At 53.6% G+C, this 12803-nt stretch overlaps 1 protein-coding gene across 1 annotated transcript in view; it reads left to right on the forward strand.

The window, feature by feature from the left end:
* SPTB (spectrin beta, erythrocytic) overlaps positions 1-12803 on the forward strand; it is a 66551-nt gene that overhangs the window by 24128 nt on the left and 29620 nt on the right. Inside the window, exons 10-18 of the mRNA XM_037031795.1 lie at positions 74-232; positions 1086-1388; positions 2111-2261; positions 2885-3755; positions 4842-4979; positions 8963-9719; positions 10178-10380; positions 10479-10569; positions 11844-11990. Coding sequence (XP_036887690.1) covers positions 74-232; positions 1086-1388; positions 2111-2261; positions 2885-3755; positions 4842-4979; positions 8963-9719; positions 10178-10380; positions 10479-10569; positions 11844-11990 — 2820 coding nt within the window. The remainder of the gene's footprint in view (positions 1-73; positions 233-1085; positions 1389-2110; positions 2262-2884; positions 3756-4841; positions 4980-8962; positions 9720-10177; positions 10381-10478; positions 10570-11843; positions 11991-12803) is intronic.

Consider the following 12803-nt stretch of genomic DNA (forward strand, 5'->3'; position numbering starts at 1 on the left):
GGTAAAAGAAATGGAACCCCCAACCCAGATGTTCCTCTTGTGCCCTAAGAATTCTCCTCTGTCCCCCGGGCAGGCCTGGGAAAGCCTGGAGGAAGCCGAGTATCGGCGGGAGCTGGCCCTGAGAAATGAGCTCATTCGGCAGGAGAAGCTGGAGCAGCTGGCCCGGCGCTTTGACCGGAAGGCCGCCATGAGAGAGACGTGGCTCAGTGAAAACCAGCGCCTTGTGGCCCAGGTAAAGGGGGACACCCTTGGGGATGGCCGGAGAGCGGCAGCTTTCCAGAGACCCCAGTAGTCAGCTGGGCTGGAGCCCAGGCTGGCCTCTCCCCAGACCTTGCATCCCTGCTTCCCAGGTTTGGGTGGGTCAAGATTCACATCTGAAGAAAAACTCTTCGGAATGTAACATCTCATTTTTAGGGACAGAGCCTCACAATCCCAAAATGGCCCCTGAAGCTGTCATCAATTAAAGCCAGGGTTCGAGGTGACACCGAACCATGGTCCTCTGGGGATGTGATGAAAACAGGACACCTCGTGTGTGTCAGGCATGCCTTCTGGGCTCGGGCCTCCAGGACTGAGTCATGTTTCACTAGCTAAAAACTGAGCCCAGGGCCCATCGTCCAGGACAGCATGTTTCTTCCCACTTGGAAACAAGTTGCATTCCATCCAGAAAGGGGAAAGCAAGTGTTCTGAGAGAATGGGGGGGGTGTGCACCCCAAGACATCTGTTTAGAGCTGCCTGGCTCTGAGTCAGAAGCCCCCTCCCGCCCAGAATCAGGCAGGTCCATTCAAGGCAGGTGGTGAGTGAGCGCCAGCGGGCCAAGCACGGCTCTGTTAATAACTTACACACAGCGCACCCACGCATAGGGCACAGTGAGTAGAATCTCAAGCTTCTTTTCAGGGTTCTTGTGAGACATTTAGTCTTTGGAACTTGGCTCCGATGAGATGGGCTGAAAAAGGTGGCAGGACTAAGTCCTTGGGAATGGTCCTCCCACCCAGCAGTCATTCCAAAGGGACCGTCTGTTTCTCTGTGTTTGGGGACTAGCCAAGAGGAGCCTGACTGAGCTGCCCGTGTTTCTCTCTGTGGGGCAGGATAACTTTGGGTACGACCTGGCAGCCGTGGAGGCCGCCAAGAAGAAGCATGAGGCCATCGAGACCGACACAGCCGCCTACGAGGAGCGGGTGAGGGCCCTGGAAGACCTGGCCCAGGAGCTGGAGAAGGAGAATTACCATGACCAGAAGCGCATCACGGCCCGCAAGGACAACATCCTGCGCCTGTGGAACTACCTGCAGGAGCTGCTGAAGGCCCGGCGCCAGAGACTCGAGACGACCCTGGCACTGCAGAAGCTCTTCCAGGATATGCTGCACAGCATCGACTGGATGGACGAGATCAAGGTGGGCCCGGGGGCTGCCCATCCCCCACACCTCCAGCACCCACCTTGGGCCTCAGTGCTTATCCTGCATTAGTGTGTGGTTCCTTAGATGCCTCCCAGCCAGTCACGTCCCTGAATCAGAATGGAGAATTTGAGGCCACACAGTGTCTGGCTGCATCTGCCTGTCAACTGCGTGGCTCACTATGCTCCAGACAAGTCACCAGCCCAGGTCTGCTCTATCCCTATAATCAAGAAATCTTGCGTTCAGAGTAGCACGGGCACTGACCTGCAGGCCCCAGAGAGACAGACCTTAATCAGGAACCTGGAGAATTGGGCTCTGAGTAGTTGGGATTTGACTGCTTAGAATCCAGACCTGCCAGCAGAAGGGCAACCAGGAAGTCTGCATCTCCTCTCCCTCCACCACAGTGCTCTCAGCTCAGGGTGCACGTCAGAGTGACCGTGGCGCTTTTTTAAAATACACCTGCCCAGGACTGTGTATTTACAATCCATTTATTTAAAATACACAAACCCAGGGCAGATTCAGAAGATCGAGTGAGGGGCTCAAGCTTGCATAAGGTGACCCAAGAATGAGTCCAGTGGGCACCCCTCGTAGGAACTCCTGCTCTACAGCCCCTTCCACACCAGACCAGATACCATGGATCCCCCCTTTGGAGGGGTCTCTTCTAGCACATCGGTCTCTTCAACTCTCCTCATTCCCTCCACCCTGTCTGTCCTCTTTGCCAGGCTCACCTCTTGTCTGCCGAGTTTGGGAAGCACTTGCTGGAGGTCGAGGACTTGCTACAGAAACACAAATTGATGGAGGCTGACATTGCCATTCAGGGAGACAAAGTGAAGGCCATCACCACGGCCACTCTGAAGTTCACTGAGGAGAAAGGTGAGAATTCTGAAGTCTCCCTGTTGAGGCCTCAGAAGCCAGGGCCCCATCTCTGTCTCAGCACCCCAGCTTGGATGAATCTCGTAGCTTTAGAATTCTGCTTCTTTGGTTAACTAATGAATGGTGCAAGGAAGAAGCTTGAGGGACAGCAAAACTCTCCAGAGACCAGGCAACTGCTATGGCGATCTATGATCAGAAGGTGTTTATAAGCACCCACAAGGCTTCATCCCATCTTTCACCCTCTCTGCTAGTTCAAGCTATAGCAGAGACGATTAGGTTTATCGTTTCAGGTCTTAAATAGGAGACTCTGTTGCATCCTTGAATAATCATCTTGCAATTTGTGTCTAGGCTGTTTAAAAAATAATTTTATGTAGTACATTTCTACTGAGAGTTGACCCAACTTTTAATCCCCCTTATCCCTGGCAGTTTACTGGAAAGTAATTATTAAGAAGCTGGCCTGCCCTGAGATGCTTTGAGCACCTGAGATGCCCTGCATCCAGTCCCAGAGCTCCAGTGAAATGGCAGGTTCTAGGTCATGTTGTTCTAGCCCCGCAGCTGATCTGAAGCTTGCCAGGGACTGAAGCCCTTCCCCCTCTCATCTTTCCTCCTCCCGTTACTCCCAGGGTACCAGCCTTGTGATCCCCAGGTCATCCAGGACCGTGTCAGCCACCTGGAGCAGTGCTTTGAGGAGCTGAGCAACATGGCAGCTGGGCGGAAGGTCCAGCTGGAGCAGTCCAAACGGCTCTGGAAGTTCTTCTGGGAGATGGATGAGGCGGAGAGCTGGATCAAGGAGAAGGAACAGATCTACTCCTCCCTGGACTATGGCAAGGACCTGACCAGTGTGCTCATCTTGCAGCGCAAGCACAAAGCCTTTGAGGACGAGCTCCGTGGGCTGGACACCCACCTAGACCAGATCTTCCAGGAGGCCGAGGGCATGGTCGCACGCAAGCAGTTTGGGCACCCGCAGATCGAAGCCCGAATCAAGGAGGTGTCTGCCCAGTGGGACCAGCTGAAGGAGCTGGCTGCCTTTCGTAAGAAGAACCTCCAGGATGCTGAAAACTTTTTCCAGTTCCAAGGCGATGCAGATGACCTAAAGGCCTGGCTGCAAGATGCTCACAAGCTGCTCTCGGGCGAAGACGTGGGGCAGGATGAAGGAGCCACACGGGCTCTGGGGAAGAAGCACAAGGACTTTCTGGAGGAGCTGGAGGAGAATCGTGCCGTGATGGAGCATCTGGAACGGCAGGCCCAGGGCTTCCCCCAAGAGTTTCGGGATTCCCCAGATGTGACCAATCGGCTGCAGGTCCTCCGGGAGCTCTACCAGCAAGTGGTGGCTCAGGCAGACCTGCGTCGGCAGAAGCTACAGGATGCCCTGGACCTGTACACAGTGTTTGGGGAGACAGATGCCTGTGAGCTGTGGATGGGCGAGAAGGAGAAGTGGCTGGCTCAGATGGAAATCCCAGACACACTGGAGGACCTGGAGGTCGTGCAGCACAGGTCAGAGCTGGCCCTTCCCCTCCTGCCTCCCCACACCAAGGCATGCACTGCCCCTCCACCGGGAACAGCCTCTAGATCAGCCAGGGTCTCTTTGAGAGGCTGAGGGATGCCCTTTATTGCAATGGCCAGGCACCAGGAGTCACAGGTTCTAATTTGTCTGTGTAGCTTTGGGTACTTCAGCCCAGTGGCTTTCTTCAAAACAAGCAAAGGAGCTATTCCTAATCCAGTTATTCAATGACTTTTCAGCTACAGCAGTCTTTGTTCAAATGAATTGTATACGGAATCCCTCACCTCTAAGTCAGAGTAAAGTAGAGCTGATAGGGTTAAGTGGGAGATGAGAGGCTGGGACCCAGCAGCTCTACCTTTCTGTGGCAGTCCCTAAGCCACAGAACCCAGAGGAGCCCCGGAGACCAGTTGGTAAACCACTGGTCTGCAAGGCCACTCACTTCCGGTATTCTGACCCCATCAGCACTTTAGCATGGAAGGCCTGCCCATGTGTCTTCTAGAATTCCAAGCATAGAATCCAGGGAGCTGAGGCAGAGAAAAGGTCACTGCCTGGGGCATGATCGGGTGGTCCCACACTGATGCTGAAGGGACCTGGACTCTTACACTGGAAGTGTCAGCTTTCACAACCACGTGGCTCCCCTCCCCACAGCAGCTGTCCCTTCTCCTACCCAGGGACAGAACATCTGGCTGGGGAGTAACCTTCAGGTCAGGGCGTCAAGGCAGTGGAATTGGGGTCTAAGAGTAGCAACTTAGGCAGTGGAAGCAGGTGGTCTCTGTGATTATTAGCCTCCCATCACCTCATTTTGCCTCTCTGTTGAGCCAGCGTCCAATGTAGTAATGAACCAGCTCTCTCCTAGCCTGGTCCGAGAAATAGTGAACCCAGAAACCGGACCCATGAACCAGCAAATATGTTGTGTCAGCATATCTTTCTCCTTTCTCCCGTCCACCCCTTACCTGGTCAAATGTAATTAGGAAGTGGGAGGAGGAAACAAGAGCTACACGTTCTGGAGACTGGGTGGCCGCTGGAAATGAAGTGCCTGCTGCTGCCTCACCAGTCCTCATTTTCTCTGTCCTTATCAGGTTTGACATCCTGGACCAGGAGATGAAGACTTTGGTGACTCAGATTGGTGGTGTGAACCTCGCTGCCAACAGCCTGATAGAGAGTGGCCACCCACGCAGCGGGGAAGTGAAGCAGTACCAGGACAACCTGAACACCAGGTGAGGTGTAGGTTTGCCTGGGAATTGGGAGCATCGCTCTGCACCTGACAGACCCCTGGGGGTGTGGCCCAAAAGTCAGGACACCGGCTCTGCACTGCCAGGTTTGCACCCTCAGTGCTCCTGTCGTCCTCACCTGTCTTCTTCTGTAGCAGCAACGAGAGACCTATCCGGTGATCAGCCCAGGGAAGGGGAGAGATGTGTTCACACAGCTGCAAATACTGCATCTGGGCGTAGGGCTGGCCCTGTGTGAGGCAGGGAGACATTCTTAGTGTACCGTAGTTAGAATTAGGCCAGATGGCACTCATGCCACATTTACCCAGACATTTCTTAGGCAGGGAAAATTGCTTTCTGAGAGCTCCTTAGTAATGTCCATAAAAGAAAGCTGCTGCTTGTATCGAGTGCGTCATCGACCTTGCGGCTGGCTGGAATGAAGAGAAAAATGAGCAGGAAGCCTTGGGCACACTTCATGGTCAGAGCAAAAAACAGGCCCTGAGAAGGCTTTGGAAGTGGGGTGCTTTCAGTATAGGGCATCATTACCCATGAGTCCTCGAGGATCTAGAAGGACAGAGCACAGGCTCATGTCCCCTGTTTGTCACCCTGGACCCTGCCCTGTACACACAGTGCCACATGTTCACCACCTACCCATTGCCTCTGTCCCTTTCCCCACACTCGTTTCTGAGCTTTGTTTTGCCTGAGGCCATCTGGGAGGTGCCGTTAGGGAAGAGAAGGGTCAGTGCAGTGGCTATTCCAGGCACCTCAGGCTGGGGGATACTTTGGAGCCACTGGGATGAGGCCAATTTTCTCCGCATCCAAAGATGGGGCCTGTAGTTCAGGAGACGCCTCTGCACTCTGAGGTGTATTCAGAGGACAGGGGTGCTCTTCTGTGGGCTAGATGGCGTCTCAGGTACATTTCAACATTCGGATTCATGAAAACCACCATTTCAGGCCTCAGGTTCTCTCACCTAAAGATGGTGAGTAGCCAATCTGTCTCATTTAGAAGGGTATGTGGCTTAGGGGTCTGCAGGGGTCATTCTCTGACCACAGCTCTTTAAGGCAACACATATGTAGCTGACAAGTGCTTCCTGTCTGCCTTGCACACACGCACATCTGTGCACGCACACAAGCCCCTTTGCCTCCAAACTCCAGACAGCCTGTGTTCTGCACAAATACTTCCAGGCCTGGAGGGCTCACCCCTTCACTATGCAGCCCACTCCACTTGGGCAATGCATTTTGGTTAGAAAGTTTGATCTCACATTAAGTGGAAATCTGCCTCCTTGAAATTTGTAAAGTCGTTCTGGCTCTGCCCTTTAGCAAGATCAAAATTTATTCTGATTCTTCTCCCATGGGCTAGCCCTTCAAGTATTTTTTAAAATGACTATCATTCTTTACCTCTACCTACAGTCCTACCAGAATGCATCCTCTGCAAACTACATATTCCAAATCCTGCCCACCCTTTAGGCTGGCCCAAGGTCCTCTCCTTCCCAATGTCCCAGATGAAACTTGTACTGGTTTAGAGCTTCAGATTCTACCTTGTATTATGGCTACCTTTATGCTGAAGAACTCTCCTACTAGATTACAAGCAAATGAAGGGCAGTATCTTTACATCTTGCCCAACAGCGCTTTACACACCTTGCCCATTATTGTCTGAGGTTTCCTCTGTTTGGAACAGTCTTTCCCGAGATACCACGTGGCTTACTCGCTTATGTTACTCAGATCTCAGCTCGCATGTCAACTCACTGGAGCAGTCCTCTCAGACCACCCCATTGAAAATATCGCCTGCCTCTCTCTCCCCTCTCTTCCTCACCTCTGTCCCATTACTTTGCTTTATTTTTTCATCAGGCTGTCGCCACTTGATAGATTATGGGTTTATTTACTTGTCTCTGGCCCTGTGAATTGGAGCCAGCACCTTGCTTCATTCATTGCTGTATCCTCGGAGCCTAGACTGGTGCCTGGCAAAGCACGTGTAATAGTTGTATGATAAATGCTTAGTGAATGAGTAACAGCGACAATGCAGAAATAACTTCCACCAAGCGTGGCATATGTGAGTTATTCAAACACTTCCCCACTGAATGTGTGACTGCCTTCCACTGCATGCATGCCAGATGACCAACACCTTTCTAATGACCTTGGGCCCAGGAGCAAACCTGGACACCCAACATCTCCTGGGCAGCACTTACTGGAGCAGCTCTATCAATGTCCTCCCTACAGTAGGAGATGGTGCAGTCGAGGGGGACAGTGGGGTTGGGAGGCAGACTGGACCCAACCCCAGCCTGTGCCCTGTGCGGCCTCCACTTGGTGGCTGCAGTAAGGCCAGACTCAGAGAGGCCTAGGAAATCTCCACAGGGCCTCTTGCCTGGGGACACAGCCAGCTCCTTGCCCATGGCTTCTGTGCAGGGCCTGGGGGTCTCATGGCCCCAGCGCATATCACTATCTTTTCACAGTGGTTTCAGGCCAACCTGGAGGAAATCTTCGGCTCCTTTCCCCTGACTCCCTAACCTCCATGCCATCTGTGTGCCAGGCACAGAGGTCCCCAGAACTCAGGGGCCTCCTGGTCTAAGAGAGGAGCTGAGAAATCCTTGGACTCTCCCTCTTCTCTCTCCAGGCATTTCCAACAAGACTGTCTTTTTCAACCTGGACCAGAGCGTGGTCACACTTTGGGATGCCCGCGGCGCACTTTCCCCAGTCCGTCAGCATAGTCCTGTAACCGCCATCCCCCCAGTGCTGGGGGTACACAGATGAGTGACATACTCAGGGTCTCCTCCTTAAACAGATCTGTTCATTGACATACAGCTCACAGGACCACCGTGAAACCTGCCACCATCACCCCCGTCCCTCCTCACAGCTCCCTGAGTCCTCTCTGCCTGATGTGGGCCATGTACGTAGCACTTTATACCATGGTTATTCTGTGAGGTGGTCTTACTTTCTCTCTAGTCTTACACTCCATAAGGCAAAGTCTGGCTATGTCTGCATTATCCCAAATGCTGACATAATGCTCATACAGTAAGACCTCACTTAACGGCATTGATAGGTTCTATGACTTTCAGCAAAATGATTTATTACAAAACCAATTTTAACAGTGACTAATTGACATAAACAAGAGTTAAGTTCCTATGGCATATCATCAGTGTTACGACAAAAGGACACTGAATGAAATGGCATTATTTATGGACCTACTATACCTGTGGGTACTCAAGAAAAAATGGGTTCAATTAGCAGATGAGCGTCCAGCGTGCTCTCTGGGCTGAGCTATTACAGTAATGCAGAAGGAGTAAACCCAGGTCCAAGGGAGGTGTCCTTAGAGGCCTGGACCCAGGCCGATGGGCAGCCCTCTAGAAAGGCTTGTTAGGGGCTGCAGACCCACCCCGGGTCCCCAGGACCTCTACCAGACCTTTGCATATTTTCCAGTACCACTCCAGCAGTGCACTGGAACGTTAAGGTTGTGTTATCCATTTCGATTACAATCCCACTGTATCCCTCGCTCCTTCTTCTCACCCCTTCCTCACTGGGCCTCTTTTCTTTCTGGGCCAAGCTGACTATGTCAGGCTCTGGGCACTTTGAACATGGTCTTAGGCATTTCCATGGCTTCTCTAGGGCAGCTAGGAACCTACATCCTTAAAGCATTCTTGAAGTTGGCAACGCGAGCTAATTATTTTCAGTATTTCAGAAGATCTGGGGCAATGGTCTGTTAGCCTGAAATCCAACTACATAGAGAGCCAGCTAAGTGTCATGTGCCTTCCCTCACGCTTGGGATCAGGTCACTGCTTGCCTCCGGTGGATGGAAAGACCCAACGGGGAGTTATGGTGTGCTGGGCAAAGTTGGGTAAATGAACCTTATTCACTGCAGTTTGTTGGGTAGATGATTTTTTTCAGTATGCAAAGTCTCTGGGGAGAGACTCTGGTGAAAAGTCTGGGAAGAGATACCCTGTGGGAAGAGTTATGGAAGAGGGTGTCTCTCTGTCCCCCCGGCTGTATTCCCCTGGCAGGTGGCAGGCATTCCAGGCCATGGTGTCAGACAGGCGGGAAGCGGTAGACTCAGCCCTCCGGGTGCACAACTACTGCGTGGACTGTGAGGAGACCTGCAAGTGGATCACAGACAAGACGAAGGTGGTAGAGTCCATCAAGGACCTGGGCCGGGACCTGGCGGGAGTCATCTCCATCCAGCGGAAGTTGTCTGGGCTGGAGCGTGACGTGGCCGCCATCCAGGCCCGTGTGGGTGCTCTGGAGCGTGAGTCTCAGCGGCTGATGGGGTCACACCCAGAACTGAAGGAGGACATTGGCGGGCGGCAGGCGCATGTGGAAAAGTTGTGGCAGGGCCTACAGCAAGCCCTGAATGAACAGGAGGCCTCGCTTGGTGAAGCCAGCCAGCTGCAGGCCTTCCTGCAGGAGCTGGATGAATTTCAGGCCTGGCTGTCCATGGCCCAGAAGACCGTGGCCTCCGAGGACATGCCCGAGTCCCTCCCAGAGGCCGAGCAGCTCCTGCAGCAGCACGCAACCATCAAGGATGAGATTGATGGGCACCATGGAAGCTATGAGCACGTGAGGACATCTGGAGAGAAAGTGCTCCGTGACCAGACAGACCCAGAGTACCTGCTCCTGGGCCAACGGCTGGAGGGCCTGGGTACTGGCTGGGACGCCCTGCACCGGATGTGGGAGAGCCGCGGCCGCTCCCTCGCCCAGTGCCTTGGCTTCCAGGAGTTCCAGAAAGATGCCAAGCAGGCTGAAGCCATCCTTACTAACCAGGTAGGGAGAGGCATTCAGGGCCGGGGGGGCGGGAGGGGCGGGTTCTCAGGGCAACAGCACTGGTGAGTCTACAAATATGCTACAAGGCTCAGGGACCAACTTATGCTGTTCTTGGACCCTCTGGCCGCTAATTAGGGGACAGTCCTCTTTGTTTCTTAAGTGCCTTTTTCAGCCTTATGTCCCAAACTATGCCTATTCTTGGGTTACTTAGAGGTTGGAGAAGTGAATTTCCCCCTGGGTGGCTGCCCTTCCATATATGGCTTTAGGCCTGCTGTTCATGGGGTACCCCTGGGTGAGGATGGGGGTAGGGGCAAGGCTGGGGTGCCTCTTTCATGCACAGCCCCAGGGGTACCGTTCACACTATGATCTGCATGGCTGCACGTGGCACTCCGGCCTGGAGTGCCCTCACCACCTCCTCAGACTGGCTCCGTGCCTCATCTGGAAACTTGCCTCAACAGGAGTATACACTGGCTCACTTGGAGCTCCCAGACTCCTTAGAAGCTGCAGAGGTTGGGATCCGGAAGTTTGAGGACTTCTTGGTGTCTATGGAGAACAACCAGGATAAGGTCTTGAGTCCTGTGGACTCTGGAAACAAGCTGGTGGCCGAGGGAAACCTCTACTCAGACAAGATCCGGGAGAAAGTGCAGCTGATTGGGGACAGGTACTCTCCACCCCCTGGGCGATGGTGGGACTGGCGGTGTTGCGTGGTGACCCCGGACTCAACACTGTGTGACTGCGGCTTTCTGGCTTCCCTTCCAGGCACAGGAAGAACAACGAGAAGGCCCAGGAGGCCTCAGTCCTTCTGAGAGACAACCTGGAGCTCCAGAACTTCCTCCAGAACTGCCAGGAGGTGAGGCTCCCGCAAGGCAGGCCGCTGGCAGAACATTCCTTTCTAGGAGCAGAGTGCCCCAGAGGTGGGACGTCCACAAGGACCCCCTCTAACTGGGGACTCTGGGGTTCCATCAGGGGGTTATCTGGGTGCTCCACAGCTTAGGTCATCCTCTAGAATCTTTGGTTCCACAATACTGTTTTTTCAAGTCTGAAAAGATGTTTTTTAATTTGTCAAATCTAAGACATTTCAGTGGACCATCTATATGAGAGTCACCTATGGCCCTAGTTAGAGCCAGCTTCAAGGGCCTGTGACCTGTGCGTTCACACAGAGCCCTGCGCTTAGAAGGGCCCACATGGGGTTTAATGCTCTGCTGTTGCCATCTTGAAATTCTTAATGATTTTGAACATTTCCATTTTGCACGAGGCCTGCAATTAGGAACCAGTCCTGGCCCCAGTTAAAAGCAGAGTCCTGGACCCCACTCAGGCCCAACAAATCATATCCGTAAGGGCGGACAGAGAGCAAGACTTTCAACCAATTTCCTGGTTGGAGAACCACTGATCCGAAGGTCGTGGCTCAGCCTAGGACAAGCTGTGCAGACAGGTCTCTGAGCTGCTCTCCTGGGCCCCTCCATCAGCAGTATCTCCATGTGGAATGGGGCTTTCCCTGACTTCTTTCCCACTCTCATTCCTCATACCCCTTTCCTCTCGGCCCAAATGACTGTGTTTGTATCTACCTCTGCCCTTGGCGTAGACCGGGCCAGGTATGGTGCCAGGACATCTTGGAAACGCTGGCTGCCCCTCACAGTTCTTCCCTCATTGTTAATTACGGGCTCTGGCCTTGGCTGCTTCTTCCAAAAGCATTTTCTCTGCGTTTATTAATGATCACTTGCCCTGCTGCTGAAGAGTGGATTTATCCATCCAGTAAATAGTTGTTGAGTTCCCACAGTAGCCCAGGCTCTGTCCTAGGTCCGAGAAATATGGAGAGAAGCATAGACATCCCTGGTGTCACACGGCACACACTGGTGTGGAAGGCCCACCAGTGTCCATATTTTAGCCCTGTGATAATGTGGGTAAGTGCCCTGCGCTGAGAGTTAGGGACCCAGAGTTAGAAAATGATGCTCTGCTGTGCTTGCACTGCCTCTGCTTGGCTGCCTTCTGTGGCCAGAGGTGGCCCAAGGTGGCCCAGTGGCCTGAGGTGGCCCGGTGGCCTGAGGTGGCAGCAGGTCTTGCCCTGAGCCCCTGGCCAGGAAGGTACACCTGGGGATGACTGCCCCCCTCTTTTTCTGCCCGTAGCTCACTCTCTGGATCAATGACAAGCTGATGACATCTCAGGATGTCTCCTATGATGAAGCGCGAAACCTTCACAACAAATGGCTGAAGCACCAGGCGTTCATGGCAGAGCTGGCGTCCCACCAGGGGTGGCTGGAGAGCATTGATGCAGTGAGTGGAGCGGGTGCTCGGGGGTGCTTCTCGGAGTGGGACTGCGCCCGGGCCCGGACACCGTCCTGAAGCGTGCGGNGAAGGTACACCTGGGGATGACTGCCCCCCTCTTTTTCTGCCCGTAGCTCACTCTCTGGATCAATGACAAGCTGATGACATCTCAGGATGTCTCCTATGATGAAGCGCGAAACCTTCACAACAAATGGCTGAAGCACCAGGCGTTCATGGCAGAGCTGGCGTCCCACCAGGGGTGGCTGGAGAGCATTGATGCGGTGAGTGGAGCGGGTGCTCAGGGGTGCTTCTCGGAGTGGGACTGCGCCCGGGCCCGAACACCGTCCTGAAACGTGCGGGACAGCGCAGAACTGGAAAGTGAAAAAACCTCTCCAAACAGTAGTTAAACCTTCAGATATATCCAGTCTTGTCAAGCTTGGTCAGAATAGGTGCCCCTTCTGGGTTACCTGACTCTGGGGACAGTGCAGGACACTGAAGACACTCAAGTGTCTTTAGCATCCATTGGCAGGAGAGCAGTTACCTCTGTTTGCCTTCTGTTGTCCTCCCCAGGTCCCCAGCCCCGGGGGACCTGTGACATGAGCAGAGCAGTCCATTGGCGCTCACCTTTTCCCTGGGCAGAACCACTGGGGAGGGGCCATTCACACCCCTTGCAGATGAGGGTACAAGGATCCCCTCTGTAATGAGTCTGCCCCGGGGGCCCAAGTGAAAACGTGGCTGGCGTTAGATCTTGGCATCAGATACCTTTGTTCCTTCCTTTGGTGGCAACCAGTGTGGGGAGAAGCAGGCCTGGGGGCCACACGA

This window comes from Sturnira hondurensis, unplaced genomic scaffold (assembly GCF_014824575.4).
Source record: "Sturnira hondurensis isolate 20B ecotype Veracruz unplaced genomic scaffold, ASM1482457v3 Scaffold0021143, whole genome shotgun sequence".
Taxonomy (NCBI): Eukaryota; Metazoa; Chordata; class Mammalia; order Chiroptera; family Phyllostomidae; genus Sturnira; species Sturnira hondurensis.